Genomic DNA, 17,793 nt, shown 5'->3' with positions numbered 1-17,793 from the left:
CATCTAAGAACATCTGATTTATATCCGTGGTTCTTAATATTGTCCCTACACAGCAACTTAGGAATCCAAGGAGATGGTTTTGCTAGTTACAGTAAATGGGGTAGTACCATTCGTATTTAGTAGCAAGGAAAGAGCAGTGCTAGTCACCCTGCAAGAAATGGGAGGAAAGCCAAGACCAAAAAGAAACTGTCCTCCAGCATGCATAATTTTTAAACATCCTGCCTGGACTTTCACTTGGGGAATATCTGTCTATAATTAACTGAGCCTAAACTTAACTCCATTCTACACAAAGTATTTCCAACTTGGTTTTAATATATACGGAATTTATTTATTTATTTATTTATTTATTTATGGCTGCATTGGGTCTTCATTGCTGTGCGCGGGCTTTCTCTAGTTGCAGCGAGTGGCGAGTGGTGGCTACTCTTCGTTGCAAATCAAAACTACAATGAGGTATCACCTCACACCAGTCAGAATAGCCATCATCAAAAAATCTACAAACAATAAATGCTGAAGAGGGTGTGGAGAAAAGGGAACCCTCTTGCACTGTTGGTGGGAATGTAAATTGATACAGCCACTATGGAGAACAGTATGGAGGTTCCTTAAAAAACTAAAAATAGAGGGCTTCCCTGGTGGCGCACTGGTTGAGAATCTGCCTGCCAATGCAGGGGACACGGGTTCGAGCCCTGGTCTGGGAAGATCCCACATGCCGCGGAGCAACTGGGCCCATGAGCCACAACTACTGAGCCTGCGTGTCTGGAGCTTGTGCTCCACAACAAGAGAGGCCGCGATAGTGAGAGGCCCGCGCACTGCGATGAAGAGTGGCCCCCGCTCGCCGTAACTAGAGAAAGCCCTCGCACAGAAACGAAGACCCAACACAGCCCAAAATAAATAAATAAATAAAATTAAAAAAAACAAAAACAAACAAAAAAAAAACTAAAAATAGAACTACCATACGACCCAGCAATCCCACTACTGGGCATATACCCTGAGAAAACCATAATTCAAAGAGTCATGTACCACAATGTTCATTGCAGCTCTATTTACCATAGCCAGGACATGGAAGCAACCCAAGTGTCCATCGACAGATGAATGGATAAAGAAGATGCGGCACATATATACAATGGAATATTACTCAGCCATAAAAAGAAACAAAATTGAGTTATTTGTAGTGAGGTGGATGGACCTAGAGTCTGTCATCCAGAGTGAAGTAAGTCAGAAAGAGAAAAACAAATACCGTATGCTAACACATACATATGGAATCTAAAAAAAAAATGGTTCTGAAGAACCTAGGGGCAGGACAGGAATAAAGACGAAGACGTAGAGAATGGACTTGAGGACACGGGGAGTGGGAAGGGTAAGCTGGGACGAAGAGAGTGGCATGGACATATGTACACTACCAAATGTAAAACAGATAGCTAGTGGGAAGCAGCCACATAGCACAGGGAGATCAGCTGGGTGCTTTGTGACCACCTAGAGGGGTGGGGTAGGGAGGGTGGGAGGGAGACGCAAGAGGGAGGAGATATGGGGATATATGTATATGTATAGCTGATTCACTTTGTTATAAAGCAGAAACTGACACACTATTGTAAAGCAATTATACTCCAATAAAGATGTTAAAAAAAAAATACCCAGAGATGATCCAGATACTGAAGTTACCAAAAAAGGGCTTTAAATTAACTATGACTAGTATGTGCAAATAAAGATGGAGAATATCACCAAAGAATCTGAATCCATACAGCAATCAAACTGAAATTTTAGAAATGAAAAACATCATATCTGAAATAAGGAATTCATTTGATAGGTTTAACAGGAGATCAAAAACAGCAGAAGACAAGACTAATGATACTGAAGGTGGGTCAACAGAAAATATCCAAAATGAAGTACAGAGAAAAAAAGAATTTAAAATATGGAAAGATAGATTCTCACAGACATACAAAAATATATAAACAAGAAGGAGTGTTCAATGCACTATAGTTTATAATGACGAAAGAAGAAAATCTAAAAGCTCTCCAGTGTTCATCATTAGGGAATTGTCTAAATTAATTACCATACATTCATAAGATGGAATTCTATTCGTGTGTTTAAATGCAACAGAGCTGGCAGGTCTATAACTAATGACGTGGAAAGTTCCACAAAATATCCTGCTATGTGAAGAAAATTAGATAATAATGATATCTAATTAGATATTGTCCCTACCCCCATGGAGCAGTGAGAAAAAACTACAACAGGTATAAACGGGTACGTAAATTGGATTTTTTATTTTCCATATAAACACAGCAAAATCCATTTTTACACATCTCTCTAATGGTTGGCTATTTTCTTCCTAAGTGCGTGCTTAGAATGAAAATGTAATATCTGGCATTTTCTGATCCTACAGCAGGAAGTAGTCTCTACTTAAGTGGAAAAAAAAAAAACAAACAAACAGCTAATGATATACAGTCAATAATGTTTACACAGATAATACTGTGAAGTTTCTTTTCACAGAACATCTAAATAAGTGTAACAGAAGGACCCTATGGGGCCTTCCTGGGACAGACCCCACCATGTCCTCTGCCTGTCTCTTGTCTCTAGAAAAACTTTAGAATAAAATTAATCAGAGAAATGGGAAAATACAGAAGCAAAGGAAAGCAGTCAAACAAAACCAAACAGTAGTTTAGTCGTTAAACAAAGTCAAGGACCTTTAGTTCCTCTTCAAGGTCTACAGATAATATTCTGAGCCATAGCTTTTGAGCTGTTTTGCAGATACTGAAACCCATACCAGGTGGAAGAAGTTAACTACATGATGACCAGACTGTAGCCATGACATAAGCTGCTCCATCTTAACAATTCTGAGAACTGGCCTCAAGGAAATGGGAATAAACCAACCCTGGAACTGAAGATGAACTGTACTTAAAACAATCAAGATGATGCTGATCAGATCACTGCATGACCAACTTCAAGATGACTGCTGGAGCTGACTGTGCTGTTCTGCACATAGCCCCCTCCCTCCGCCTATACACCCCTGAAACTCCCCTTTCAAAGCTCTTGCCCCCTGATCAGAAGCAGGGGAGTTGACCTTTGGACACAAGTCTACCTTCTCCCCAGGTTGCCAGCCTCCTAAATAAAGCAACCTTTCCTTTCCTACCAACACTGGTCACTCAAATATTGGCTTTTGAAAGGCAAGCAGCTGAACCTGAGTTTGGTAACACGGGTAAAAAAAAAAGGTAGGTCCATTTAAAGAAAACATTAAATAATAATAATGATGATGCCAGAGAGGAAAAAATTCATCAATACAGTACCTGAATGACTAAAACACAGAAAACACTGATTTAGAGCCAAAATCACTGAGTTCATGACATCCACAAAAAAGGGGTCGGGGAGGGGTGCCCATGGTTAATATATTTCACAAGCTATAGGATTAAAATCTTCAGAAGATTGCTATAACATTGTTTAATATAAAATAATGAAATAACATGCCACTTATTCTATTAGCTGAAGTAGCTAATAAAATAGCTAATTAGCAGACACTGACAGGCTGACCCCAAATCCATTCTCAACAGCTTTCTCCCTTGCCACCTCCTACTACAAAGGACGGAAAAGCTAAATCCATGCTCTCCTAGCTTTCTTTACAGCTGGGTGTGGGGAGCATGTGACAAAGTGCCCAGGGAATAGAATTTTCTAGGCAGGAAGTGAAGAGGTGGAAGTGGAGCAGTGAAAAAGATTTTCCTTTCCTTCAAAACATGGGACAAATAAACTGGTGCTATTCCTTTCCCTTTTCTTCCTGCCTGAAGTCCTAAGGCAGTAAGCATGAGGGAAAGACCATGAGAGTCACAGAGATCCAACCTTAACACGGTTGACGCACTGAACTAATTTGCTGTGACCTACCTACAGACTTGTTATATGTAAGAAAAAAAAAGCTTGTTTGAGCCATCATTAAATCAGGTTATTTGTTGCTTGCATGTTACTAAGGTAATATGATTATCAGTAAAGGACATGTGAGAAAAGGAAGCTCATGTCTTTCTCCCACTCTTACTATCAGTTAAAGAGACAGTGTAGTAGCAGAACAGACCACAATTTCCTACGGTATAAAGAGGCAAAGCAACCAAGGAGAACTGATCCAAGCTATTATCTTCACATTGATATTTTATTAGTCTGGCAAGGAATTTTTGAGCAAAACAGTTTAAAATTTGACCCCTGTCTTCTTTAACTGTACATGACCCAGCTCAACGGCTCTGTGAGAAGAGTGTATACAGCCTAGTGCCTAAAAAATCCTAGGCATTTGGTAAATGTTAGTCACCTTCATCTCTATTAGATTGCAGACAGGATATATGGCTGCCTAACAGCATTCATATTGTTTTTAAGCATTCATACAGTAGAACTGACAAATTAGGGTAAATCTCCCTGTTCTTATTTGACAACTAAAAAAAAAATCTTCTTGAAAGATTTTATTTCCATTAAAGGAAATGCAGCAGAAGCTCCATTTGTCCAACTGGCAAGAAATTATCAGCTAATAATCAGAGAAACACAAGATGATCACTTTACTTAGATGTCCCAACTCTCTTATTAATTTAAGGGCTGTGAATAAGGGCTGCTACCTAAAATGCTTAGATCCAATTTCTCTGGCCAAACTGAGATTATTTGATCATCAAAATGAATAATGATTAAAACAAAACGCATGAGTCTGGGCTAAAATAAATAAGTAGACAGATAAGGTAGGGCAGGGAGAGAGAAAAAAAAATTTTTAACAACAGATTGTCTAATAGCTGTAGAAAGAATCAAAGAAATAGAAAATCATTATTGTATAGCCATTATAGTAATAATTCAGGCAAGAATCATCAATGGAGTCTAATATCATTAGGTAAAAAACTATTAAAGAACCAGATATTTACTCAATCTCCGAGTATCACCTCAGATTATATATTAATTTCAAAAGAGAAAGGGCACCTTTATAAGAAAAATTTGGCAGGCACTGCCTTAACCAAATGGTCAGACTTAACATCACCCATGATGGGTCAAGCTGACATCATGTGCACCCTCTGTTGTGATACACCGAGAAGGATACATCATTTATTTTGTATTCTTGCTCAGGTATTTAATCTGAATGAAGAAACAACCAGACAAATCCAAATTAATGGACATCTTGCAAAAACCCCAAAAAAACATGTCTTGACTCTTAAAACTAAGGAAGGTCATGTGTGGGTTTTCCAGCTGGCAGCACGAACTAGACCCCCAGCCATGAGCAAGCATTAACCACCAGACATGTAAGCAAATAAGCCTGCAAATTCCAGTCAAGTCTTAAGCTTTAAGTCTTCTAGCTGTGGTCCCAGACATCATACAGCAAAGACAAACTATTTCCCCATACCCTATCCAAATTACTGACCCAAAGAAACTGTGACAGAGAATACATGATTATTACTGTTTTAAGTCACCAAGTTTTAGAGTAATTTGTTATGCAATAATAGATAACTAACAGAGGCTCTAATAAGGCAAAATCTCAATTTTCCTCAATAATACCTACCTCATAGGGTTACTGGGAACATTAAATGGGCTAATGAATGTCAAGCCTGGCACAGTATGTATTCTTCAGGAATGCTACCTAGTATTAAAATAACTTCAGTTTGTGTAGTTAGAAGTATGCATAGAAGAATGCATAAGGTGCTTTGGGGAAGCACAAAAGAAGAGCGTTTGATACAGTCCTGGCGGTCATGGGAGGCTTCCTAAATTCAGTGAAGGACTGATTAATTGGGTTAAAAAAGCAGTAGAGGTACTTCTGCCAGAGAAAACAGATTAAGAAAACAAATAGAAGCATGAAACAGTATGGCATATGTAGAAAACTACAAGTTTCGTATTGGTAGAATTAAAAAAAAAAGCAAGAAGTGACCAGAAACAAGGCTACAGGGGTCGGGAGAGTTTAAAACCTCTACATAAAGGGCCTTGTATATGAAGTTATAGACCCCATGACAACAGATTTTAAGGCAGGAAGTGATACAGATCTGAAAATTGAGGCAGATAATCCTGCAAGGGTAATATGGGAGTAAACTTAAGAATGATAAAGTTGGGCTTCCCTGGTGGCACAGTGGTTAAGAATCCGCCTGCCGATGCAGGGGACATGGGTTCGTGCCCCGGTCTGGGAAGATCCCACATGCCGCAGAGTGGCTAGGCCCGTGAGCCATGGCCGCTGAGCCTGTGAGTCCGGAGCCTGTGCTCCGCAACGGGAGAGGCCACAACAGTGAGAGGCCCCCTACCGCAAAAAAAAAAAAAAAAAAAGAATGATAAAGCTTTGAAGGAGGCTAATGCAATAGTGCAGGCAAACAAGATGTAGATATGAACTAGGGGGAAAATGGTTGGACAAAATGGGAGTTGAGAAATAGGAAAAAAAATCAGAAAGACTTAATGTTTGATTGTATGTGTATATGAGTTGGATGAGACAAAGAAAAGATTCTAGATTAATGCCTAGGTAGAGAGTGGTACTTCCAACCAAAATCAGAAATAAAGAAAAAGGATCAGGTCTGGAAGAAAAGAGTTTGGTTTCCATTTTTGTGAGTGTGTAGTACCTATGGAACATCCAAATACAAATGTCTAAGAAGAGGTTATATATTCGAATCTTAAATTAGGGAGAAAGGTCAAAAAGAAATATAGATTTGAGAGTGTTTGTATACAGGTAAATATTAGAACTGTGAGAGAACCTAATAATGGCCAGAAAATGCTTACAGAGCAGTATTCTCAACCAGAGACAATTTTGCTCCCCCAGGGGAACATCTGGCAATATCTGGAGACATTTTTGGTTGTCATAACTTTGGGGGAGGGGGGTTGATTACTGCATGTAGTAGGTAGAGGCCAGGGATGCTGCTAAACATCCTACAACATACAGGAGAGCCCTACAGAACAAAATTATCCAGCCAAAATGTCAATAGTCCTGAAGTTAAGAAACCTTGTTGAAGGGTAAGAAGAAAACCAAATGAAGGAAACACCTTAGAAAAACAAATATCTAGAAATACTATCCACAAGAAGGAGAAGTCAGAAAATAGGTAAGTCAAGAAAATATACTATCCAAAAAAAAAAAGAAAAAAAAGGGCTTCCCTGGTGGCGCAGTGGTTGAGAGTCCGCCTGCCGATGCAGGGGACACGGGTTCGTGCCCCGGTCTGGGAAGATCCCACATGCCGCGGAGCAGCTGGGCCCGTGAGCCATGGCTGTTGAGCCTGTGCGTCCGGAGCCTGTGCTCCGCAACGGGAGAGGCCACAACAGTGAGAGGCCCATGTAACGCAAAAAAAAAAAAAAAAAAAAGAAAATATACTATCATGGAAGTCACAGAAGTAGAGAATTTCTAGAGGGAAGAAAAAGACCAAAAATATTGAATTCAGTGAATTGGACCCATACAATAAAAATTTTTAAGTATCCACTGGGTATGTAACCAGAATAGAAGGTCACCAGGGATTTTAGTGAAAAAAGGGCCAGACTATAGTAGCAGAAGCATAATAAGAGATGAGAAAGTACACAAAATAAACATAGGCTCCTCTTAAGAGATCTTATTCAAAGGGGAAGGAAATAAGGTTAGGCAGTAACTAAAGCAGTGGTTCTCAATGCTGGCTACAATCAGAATAACCGAAGTAGCTTTTAAAAATTACAAATGCTTGGACCTCACCCAGAATAATTAAATCAGAATCCTTGGGGGTAGGGCCCAGGTATCTGTATTCTAAAAAATATCCTCAGTGACACTAATGTATAGACAAAATTGAAAACCACAGAGCTAAAGGAGGAGGGAGGGGTATAAGGGGACGGGACAGGGAGCAGTAAAGGGGGAAAAGAGAACAGGGAGAAGAAAGTGAATGAAACAAAATCCCAAAAGAAATAGGTACATGGGCTGATGGAGTTGCTTTGAAAAAAAGAAAAGATACCTCATCTCAGGAGACTGGAAGGAAAAATAAATACTGATGTCAAAGAAGTTGGGCACAGGGATTTGGGGAGTTCATGCCTAAAGTCCTAATTTTTATAATGAAAAATACAAATAAGCTGTTGAGAATCATCTACTAGATAGGAAATTCGGAGACTGAAATGTAGTGATCGTTCAAAATATTTGCAGAGGGAAATGCAAATTAAAAGCACTGACAGTTTAATGGAGATTAAATGCCCTTTACCAGCTGCAGGGACACCAATGGGCACATTAATATGATTTTCCTCCAGCAGTACTTATCCATCGCCAAGTAAAGGAGCATGGAAAAGTGGACCACAGCACTGACTGGCAAGAGAAAAAGCACAGGATGTACAAGTTTAGATGAACTGTAGTTGAGGAGTTCAACAATAGGGTCCAAGCCAGGTAGTAAAGGGAAAGTAATATAGATACAGTTTAACTGGCACAGGAAATGATGGATTGACCTCTGAGCACCATAAGTTATTAAAAGTCTAAGATATCATTGGCTTTTGTCGTAGACAATCCCATTAAATCAGACTTCCCATATCCTGTAATTGTCCTAAGAAAGACTGTCTGCAACTAACTTTGAAATTTACAAAATATAAGATGAACTAATGGACAAATCAATGGATAGATACGTGATAATGTAAGTATAGTAAAATATTAATAGTAAAATCTAGGTGTGTGGAGGGGAGGGGAGTGAAGACTCTAGAACAGCAGTGTCCAATAGGACTTTCTGAGATGATGGAAATGTTTATATCCTGTGCTGTGAAATATGGTGTCTACTCGATATCTGTGGCTACTGAGCCCTTGAAAAGTGGCAAGTGTGACTGAGGAATTTTGAGTCTTTTTAACTTTTAATTAATTTAAATTGATATAACCACATGTGGCTAGCAGCTGCTATCTCAGTGCAGCACAAGATGCATATATCCCTGGGTTCAAGTCCTAGATTCACCATTGATCCAAGTTACCTTACTTCTCTGAGTCTTAGTTTATTCTTATATAAAATGAGAATAGCAACAATACCTACCATTTTATATGGATTAAATGAGATAAGCAGAAAAAGCATGAAGCACAATCCTATGCATACAGCAAACACTTTAGAAAAATTAGTGTTTATTATTCCTACTAAATGGGATCCATGAGATCCAGTACCAACAACTGTTTTGCTCACCATTATATCCCCAGTATCCAGTACAAGTGTCCCAGCATAAAAGACACTCAATAAATATTTGTTGCATGAATGTTTTGCAGAAGACTCTGTATCATTATTAAATTTCATATTAAGTCCATTGCTCTAATCTATTGAGGTCTTTTTGAATCCTAATGTCATCCAATATATCTGCTATCCCTTTCAGTATCTTCTGAAGTTTTGACAAACATACCACTGATATATTAATCTGAAATATTAATAAAAATATTAACCAGAGACCTATATCATTAGTTTTATCATCCTTCAGTTTATCATCATCAGTAAACTATACTAGTTGAGTATAGACACTCAATTTAGCTTCATTTTCATTCTGTATACATATCCCCATCTTGTCCACAAAGGTAGTAAGTATGAAAACCTTATAAAGATTAGATTATGTCAGTATGTCCTTCATTGAAACTACCCTTTAAAAGAACTTAAATAACAACTTTGCACTCACCTTTCAAAAGCAGGGGATCTATCAGGACGAGTACTTCCTCGAGATCTGTATCTTTGAGTCACTGACAGCCGTGGTGGCCGACTTGGTCCCCAGAAGTCAGTGTGAGTTTGGTGACCCCTCTCATTGGCTCTATTATCTTGGTCCAGTAGACTGCTACTCAGAAAGGGTCTAAAATCTTGGAAAAACATCGTGGGGTCCAAATGGTCCCAGAACTAGTAAAAACCAGAAATAAACCACATGTTACTGGTTTTAAGAAAAGGAGAAAGAGGAAACAGGAAGAAGAAATACTGAAAAAAGAGAGGATTAACTTTTAACACTTCAAAATTCAGCAGTTCTGAATTAAAGAAATGTATGCTTCTCCAATTTCATGGAGGAGAGAAGTCTTTCAAGTATATGCACAGGGGGAAAAATTTATATACCAAGAAACTATTTCCTTCATATAGAAACAAGCCAGGACTTCCCTGGTGGTGCAGTGGTTAAGAATCCGCCTGCAAACGCAGAGGACACAGGTTCGAGCCCTGCTCCGGGAAGATCCCACATGTCATGGAGCAACTAAGCCCAGGAGCCACAACTACTGAGCCTGCACTCTAGAGCCCACGAGCCACAACTACTGAGCCCGCGTGCTGCAACTACTGAAGCACGTGGGCTTAGAGCCCGTGCGCTTAGAGCCCGTGCTGCGCAACAAGAGAAGCCACCGCAATGAGAAGCCCGCGCACTGCAACAAAGAGTAGCAGCCACTCACTGCAACTAGATAAAGCCCACAACGCATCAGTGAAGACCCAACACTGCCAAAAATAAATAAATTAATTTAAAAACAAAAAAAGGAAACAAGCCAATGTCTGGACCTTAACACTGAGCTCAGATCCACATGCCTCTGACCAGTTTCCCATACTAAAAATAAAAACTTGAGCCAAAGGTGAACATGAACTTCTGTCCTAAGCATAGTCAACCATCTAGATCAACATTACAACCTTGTGTTTTGTAACAAAGACATCCACATTTCCACCACAGAATACAGTAAGATTGAATAAAATGGATGTATTTATACACTTGTAAAAAAAGGCAGCATCACCACAAAGTGAAGACAGGTGTCTATAAAATACTTATAGAAGGTTCATCAGAAAGCTGTGGCAAAGCTGTGACAAAGCAGTGTAAGAATGCCTGATAAGACCATTCTATTGTACATACTTTTTACTAAAAGGGTCTTGGTGGGGGAAGCGTTTGTTGGGTTTGGCCAAGGAATCACTAAACAAAGAGTAAATGGAAAAAAAACAAATTACCTCTGAAATAATTTAAATTTTATTTAACTTTATCCATCCACCTGTTGACAGGCATTTGGGTTGTTTCTAATTTTTTATTATTACAAATAGTTGCTATGAACAATTATGTACATATCTTAGAGGAGGGGAATGGCTGAATCATATGGCTGCTGTATTTTTATCTTTTTTAAAAAACAGCTAGCCTGTTTTCTAAAGTGGTTGTACCATTTTTACATTCAATTTCAGTTGCTCCATAGCCTCACCAAAAGTTAACACGGTCAGTCTTAAATTTTAACCATGCTGTAAAGTGGTATTTCATTTTGGTGGTTCTTTTTTTTTGGCCATGCCACGCGGCATGTGGGGTATTAGTTCCCCAACCAGGGACTGAACCCATGCCCTCTGCAGTGAAAGCAGAGTCCTAACCACTGGACCGCCAAAGAATTCCCTCATTGTGGTTTTAATTTGCATTTCCCTAATGACTAATGATGTTGAGCATTTTTTTTTTTGGCCATCTATATATCTTCTTTGGTGAAGCAGACTGTTCAAATCTTTTGCCATTTTCTGAAACTGGGTTGTTTGCTCATTATTCCATTTTAAAAGGTCCCTACATAGCCTGGATACAAGTTTTTTTTTTAAATAAATTTATTTATTTATTCATTTTATTTTTGGCTGCATTGGGTCTCTAGAAAATAAATTTATTTGTTCAATAAATTAAGGAAAATTAGAATAGTTTTTTAAAAAGAATAAGAAGAATTAGAATGACTACCAGGAGCAGTGGATATTGAAAGAAAAATAAAAACAGTGCTCATCGTCAAATCAGCTCAGGGATGCCTGGAATATAAGGATCAAAAATAAATGGAAATTAAGAGGTTTATAATATGCTGGCTGGGAAAGAAAGGACTCTCAAAACAAATCTCAAGACTATGGATGAGGGGCTTCCCTGGTGGCATGGTGGTTGAGAATCCGCCTGCCAATGCAGGGGACCCGGGTTCAAGACCTGGTCCGGGAAGATCCCTCAGGCCGCAAAGCAACTAAGCCCGTGCGCCACAACTACTGAGCCTATGCACTAGAGCCCGCGAGCCACAACTACTGAGCTCACGTGCCACAACTACTGAAGCCCGCACACACCTAGAGCCCATGCTCTGCAACAAGAAGCCACTGCAATGAGAAGCCCGCGCACCGCCACCAAGAGTACCCTCCACTCGCAGCCACTAGAGAAAGCCCACGCACAGCAACGAAGACCCAACGAAGCCAAAAATAAATAAAATAAATAATTTTTTTTACAAGACTATGGGTGACTATGGCAAATTCCTAAATTTTATAAAAATAGAGTATTCAAATGTCATTCACAAAGAAAAAAATACGATGTCCAATGCCCACCCACCCCCCAAAATGTAAACACTCTGCCATAAACAATCTTTTGAAAGGCACCTTTTTCCAAATGAGTTTAAATTTAGAGGCTATGGACTCTGGTCAACTGGCAGTCACTGAACAAAAAACTGGCAAGGCTGACACCAAGACTGTTTTCTGTTTCACTCTTCTTCCTTCAGCTACCATTGAGTTTCTGTTATGGTCTTTGCTTGGCAACAGTATTACTGGTGTGAACTTAGTCATGAATGACATAAACATAGTTCTTCTTTGAACAACTGCTGGAGAGCTCAGGAGTTTTACTTGATATTTCCAAATGGACTGGATGTGAAGTAGGCAGCACTGTGAAATGAGCTATTTTAACCCTTCATACTAAAAAGTGAGACAGATGAAAGATTTGGTTGAGTTAATTCAACCTTTAAGATCCCATCCAGGCTGCAACTGCTCAAAGAACCCAAACTCTACCTGGCATTTGAGTACAAGCCCTCTGGCTGAGACTGGGAAGAACAGCAAACAGGTAAAGGATGATTTACTTCGTAAAGGAAAGTTAAAGGTTTGAAATCTTTAACTTCTTTTCACTAGGTTTAATCATTTAAAAGGGAGGAATCAGAGCTTTCATGTTCACCTCTGACCTCTTCATTCATTCCTCATTACTCTTCCCTACCAGAGGAGTGATGCATCTGATTGGTGAGTGGCAAAAGTCTAACATTTGCTAATTCGCATTTCTCCAGTGGATGGAGTTCATTTATAAGGAGGCTGCACAAATGCAAAAGAAGTGGTTCTGAGTATTTGTGCCTGCTCAGCAGCCTCTAATTCTCAAGTGGGTCATCCTGTGCAGACTTAGGATGTCCATTTGGCCACAGATCAACTGTGCTCTCCAATTTGGCTGAATAAAAACTAAATCTTTATTTCCATCTGCCTGGCGTCTACGTTTCATTTCTCAGTATGTTCTAGATGCTCAGATGGAGGGAAGAGGTATGATCAACTATCAACCATCACATATAACCAGACAGGTTTTAACACAGGATAACAGTTTAATATAGCACAGGCATGAAATAATATGAAGTCATAAAATATATAATTCTTATAACTATGAAGAGATAAGAAAAAAGATTTATAACATAATCCTAAGTAAATTTTAAAAATCAGAAATGCAATACAGTATATCCTATGATTACATCTGAAAAGTTATGAAGCATGAATGTGAGAAATGGAAAGTATTTATTTATTTATTTATTTTTGCGGTACACGGGCCTCTCACTGCTGTGGCCTCTCCCGTTGCGGAGCACAGGCTCCGGACGCGCAGGCTCAGCGGCCATGGCTCACGGGCCCAGCCGCTCCGCGGCATGTGGGATCTTCCCGGACCGGGGCACGAACCCATGTCCCCTGCATCGGCAGGCAGACTCTCAACCACTGCGCCACCAGGGAAGCCCCGGAAAGTATTAAAAATAAACAAATAAAGCAAAAATAAGGTAATGAGAATATGGAAGATTTTTCATTTTTAAAAAATCTTCTTAATGTTGTTACAATATTTTTCAGTATCTATGCCTCAAGACAAAACCTGAAAGGAAATGTATGGAGAAAGGGGCTCTTAGAATAGTGGGACTCCAGGTGCTTTTTAATACCTTTTTTATTGCCCATTGTAATGCTGCATATGTAGCAAAACAAACTTCATTTAAATAAATATAAATCAGACTGCTCAGAGTACCCTGCCTTCTTGTACACCTGGGAGTTCTTTTTCTAGAAAGCCACCTACCTTATTTTCTGCTAATCTGAGGCAGCAGCTACAGCCAGCCGCTCTTGCACTGAAGTGATAAAACTGAGGTAAGTTGAGACCTTCCGATCAGATGTCTCACTGGCACCAGGTCATGGTCAGAAGCTTTCAAGTAGTCAATGAAACCCCTCAGATAGCCATGGGCTCCATTCCCCAGGTTATCAACAGGAACCTCAGTATAGCTATGTCCTCTCTCTCTACAAACTGCTAGCAACATTTCTAGATTCACTCTCCACTGACCCTCACACATTACTCATAGTTCCCATTTAACTGGCAACCCTCCTCCATACTCATCCACCCTCCCTATCTCCCCCATCCCAGACCCAATACAGAAAAAAAAATCAATACCAATTATATTAGAAATTTTGCTTGGACTAAGCCTCTTCTGATATATCTAGTATTTTAAGAATTCAGCTATTAGTAAATGCTAATTAAGAAAATAACCTCTTCATTGTACAAGCAACTCTGGCTGAAGAAAAACAGAGCAGGGCTTCCCTGGTGGCGCAGTGGTTGAGAGTCCACCTGCCGATGCAGGGGACACGGGTTCATGCCCCAGTCTGGGAAGATCCCACATGCCGGCGGAGCGGCTGGGCCCGTGAGCCATGGCCGCTGAGCCTGCATGTCCAGAGCCTGTGCTCCGCAACGGGAGAGGCCACAACAGTGAGAGGCCCGCGTACCGCAAAAAAAAAAAAAAAAAAAAAAAACAGAGCAAAATTGAGCATAAGCCTTTGCTGAAATTACCAACTGAAATATAGAAAAGAAAAATAGCTTTCGTTTCCACACACACTTTTCTTTTTATTTATTTGTTTGTTTGTTTGTTTGTTTGTTTGTTTATGGCTGCATTGGGTCTTCATTGCTGCGCATGGACTTTTTCTAGTTGCGGCGAGCGGGGGCTACTCTTCGTTGCATTGCGCGGGCTTTCTTATTGCGGTAGCTTCTCTTGTTGCAGAGCACGGGCTCTAGGTGCGTGGGCTTCAGTAGTTGTGGCACATGGACTCAGCAGTTGTGGCTTACAGGCTCTAGAGCGCAGGCTCAGTAGTTGTGGTGCACGGGCTTAGCTGCTCTGCAGCATGTGGGATCTTCCTGGACCAGGGCTCGAACCCGTGTCCCCTGCATTGGCAGGCGGATTCTTAACCACTGTGCCACCAATAAAGCCCTCTCCACACATAATTTTCTTTCTAAGTTTTTCCTCCAGGGACATGGGTGTAAGACCTTATGGCCTATGAATACTATCTTGAGATAGCATTTCTCACCTCTTTGCTTATCTAAATTCCACCTACCCTTCAAGGCTCTAGTACTTGAAGCCTTGTTTTACCTTCTCCATGAAGGAGTTTTTCCTTCTCCATGAAGTCTTAATAATGGCTAAAATTTATTAAGCGCTCACTATATGTCAGGGACACTGGCCCACACACCTGGCATGTATCAACTCACCTAATCCTCATGACAACCCTCTGAGGTAGGTATTATTATCTTCCCCAACTTATAAAGGAGAACACAGAGGCACAGAGAAATTCTAAGTAATTTTGCCCAAGTTACCTAGTCAGTAAGCAGTAGACCCAGGGTTTAAACTCAGGCAGTCTGGATCCGTGCATATCACTATGTCATTTGACCTCTTTCCTAAAGATTTTAGTCTTCCCAAAGACTGCAGCCCACCTAATCTCTCCCTTCTACTGTACTTGTTACATCCCCATAATAAGTTTATTATACTCTCTGTACACACTTGTTTTCATATCTGTTTCATATGTTTGCACTTGTTCCCCAACTAAATTATAAGTTCCTTGCTGGCAAGGCAACCGTAACATTTGCTTCTTGCCCCTACTTCTAGCAGAGTGCTGGAAGTGCACTAAACATATACTTAGATGATTTTTTAAATCCCTGACAACTTCCACAGTATTAAAAGATAAGACATTCTTTTCTATTTTTTAAGTGCAAAATATCGTTTAAAAAGGAGAAAACTGAAATATTCAGGCATGATGACAAGGGAAAACTGGGCATAATCATGCCCTTGCTACAAACCCTTAAGAACATGAAGTCACAGGCTATGACTAAGCAAAATTACTTCAAAACCTGAAGGATAACTTATGCAGTCAGTGTCAGATTTAGCATTACTAAAGTTAGGAAACTGACTATAGATATTTATTTTTCTTCTGAATGCATCTCCTCCTGGTGAGTCATATCTATAAAACTGACAGACCAATGTATTTCCATCTCCTAAAAGAGAACTAACACTTAAGGAAAATCAGATGAAGTCTCTTCTGCATATGCATAACCAGTAAGTGAAAATCTGTGTAATCAGGAATAGCACACACAAGGAAAAAAATTACTGAAACCGGAAAGGCTTCCAGGCCTGGCTAGCAGAATCAATTTTAAGTAATGTTTTTCCATCCACCAAAATGAGAAAGTGGGAGTTCAAAGACATAATCTGTCTTGAATCACACTAATCAACCCATGTACCAAGACAGTTCAGAGTTAAGCAAAAAGCTGAACACTGGATATTAAGAAGTACCACAGACCATAAGTAAAAGAAAATACCTTAATAAAACAGGACTGTTACCCAAACATTTCATTAAGTTTCTTGACTATAAATCTAACAACAGAAAAATCTGGGGAGCTGGGAATTCCCTGGCGGTCCAGTGGTTAGGACTTGGCGTTTTCACTGCCAGGGCCCAGGTTCAATCCCTGGTCGAGGAACTAAGATCCGGCAAGCTGAGCAGAGAGTTCAAAAAAAATTTTTTTAAACCTGGGAGCTACAGGTCTTAAGATAATTTTCAGAGGATAAAGGAGAGAAGCTTAGGCTTCTTACTGAATACGAGTTTTCAAATACACTGCAAATATAGTTTTAATTTACACACAAATAACTACCAAAAAGTTTTGCTAGTTCTTCAGGTACTTGAACTATCTCCAAAAAAGGCTAATGTGATCCTGAAACACAAAGAAATTCTGATTATGGGATTTAAGTTTTTTTTTTTTTCTTTTAGCATCTGTTAGCTTTCTAGAGCTAACCAAGCTGTGCGGCAACAGGAGCAAAAGCAAACCAGTGATTTTTGTAGGCAGAGCTGGTCTGTCCCTTGTGAGGTAACAGCCTCTAAATGCTTATAAACAAAGAGTACTTAAGGCCACTTAAAATTGTACACTTAAATTGTACACTTAAAAATGGTTAAAATGGTCCCAAAAAACCAGATTTTAAGTCAATGGATTAAATGAAAAAGAAAATTACTGCGTTTAATTTAAAATGGTATTCAAGGATACAGATTAATGTCTTATTTTCAAATCCTAGTTAAGATTATTTTTCCCAAAAAATATGGATGCCGCATTATATAAAGAACTGGAAATTAACTGTAGGTCCCACCTTGAGACCTGGAAGGCAAGCAAATATCTTATCCTTAATCTGGCCCTGAAATTCCAATTACAAACTACCACATTCATTAAAGGTAATCTCTAGAAACCAGTACCTCTGTGCAAAATCATAGACTGTGCCTCATTGTGACTTCAATTACAACTCATCCTGGCCTGTTCTTTACTTGACTGTCAGACCACTAAGAGTCTGCAACACTGTTATTTAAAAAACAACATAAGCTTTTTATTCTCACACCGTATACACAATATAGAAGCAGAAAACAGAACTGAAAACACCACCAGCTTTCAAATATAGCACAGCTCTCTCCTAATCAAAGGTTTACTAAAAGTAACCTGCCAAAGCCCCAACTACTGAACACAAATCTTTCTAAGACTACTCTTGCCCATATTTTTCTTATACATTCTGATGTTTTGCTGCACTGGGAAGTGAAAATCTGTCATGGTTTTAACACCCACCCACCATCTAAAGAATCCATACAGCCCGAGGAAAACTTA

The 17,793-nt window shown here is 39.5% G+C and overlaps 1 protein-coding gene across 2 annotated transcripts in view; it reads right to left on the bottom strand.

Moving 5' to 3' along the window:
- The window catches only part of RNF115 (ring finger protein 115), a 60,318-nt gene that overhangs the window by 19,614 nt on the left and 22,911 nt on the right, over window positions 1-17,793 (bottom strand). For both annotated transcript variants that reach the window (XM_081224699.1, XM_081224700.1), the window contains one exon: window positions 9,541-9,752. In XM_081224699.1, the coding sequence (XP_081080825.1) occupies window positions 9,541-9,752 (212 nt within the window). The remainder of the gene's footprint in view (window positions 1-9,540; window positions 9,753-17,793) is intronic.

The sequence above is a fragment of the Mesoplodon bidens genome, assembly GCF_964165515.1.
Source record: "Mesoplodon bidens genome assembly, chromosome: 2".
NCBI classification, from domain to species: domain Eukaryota; kingdom Metazoa; phylum Chordata; class Mammalia; order Artiodactyla; family Ziphiidae; genus Mesoplodon; species Mesoplodon bidens.
This window is presented reverse-complemented; position numbering and strand designations above follow the sequence as displayed.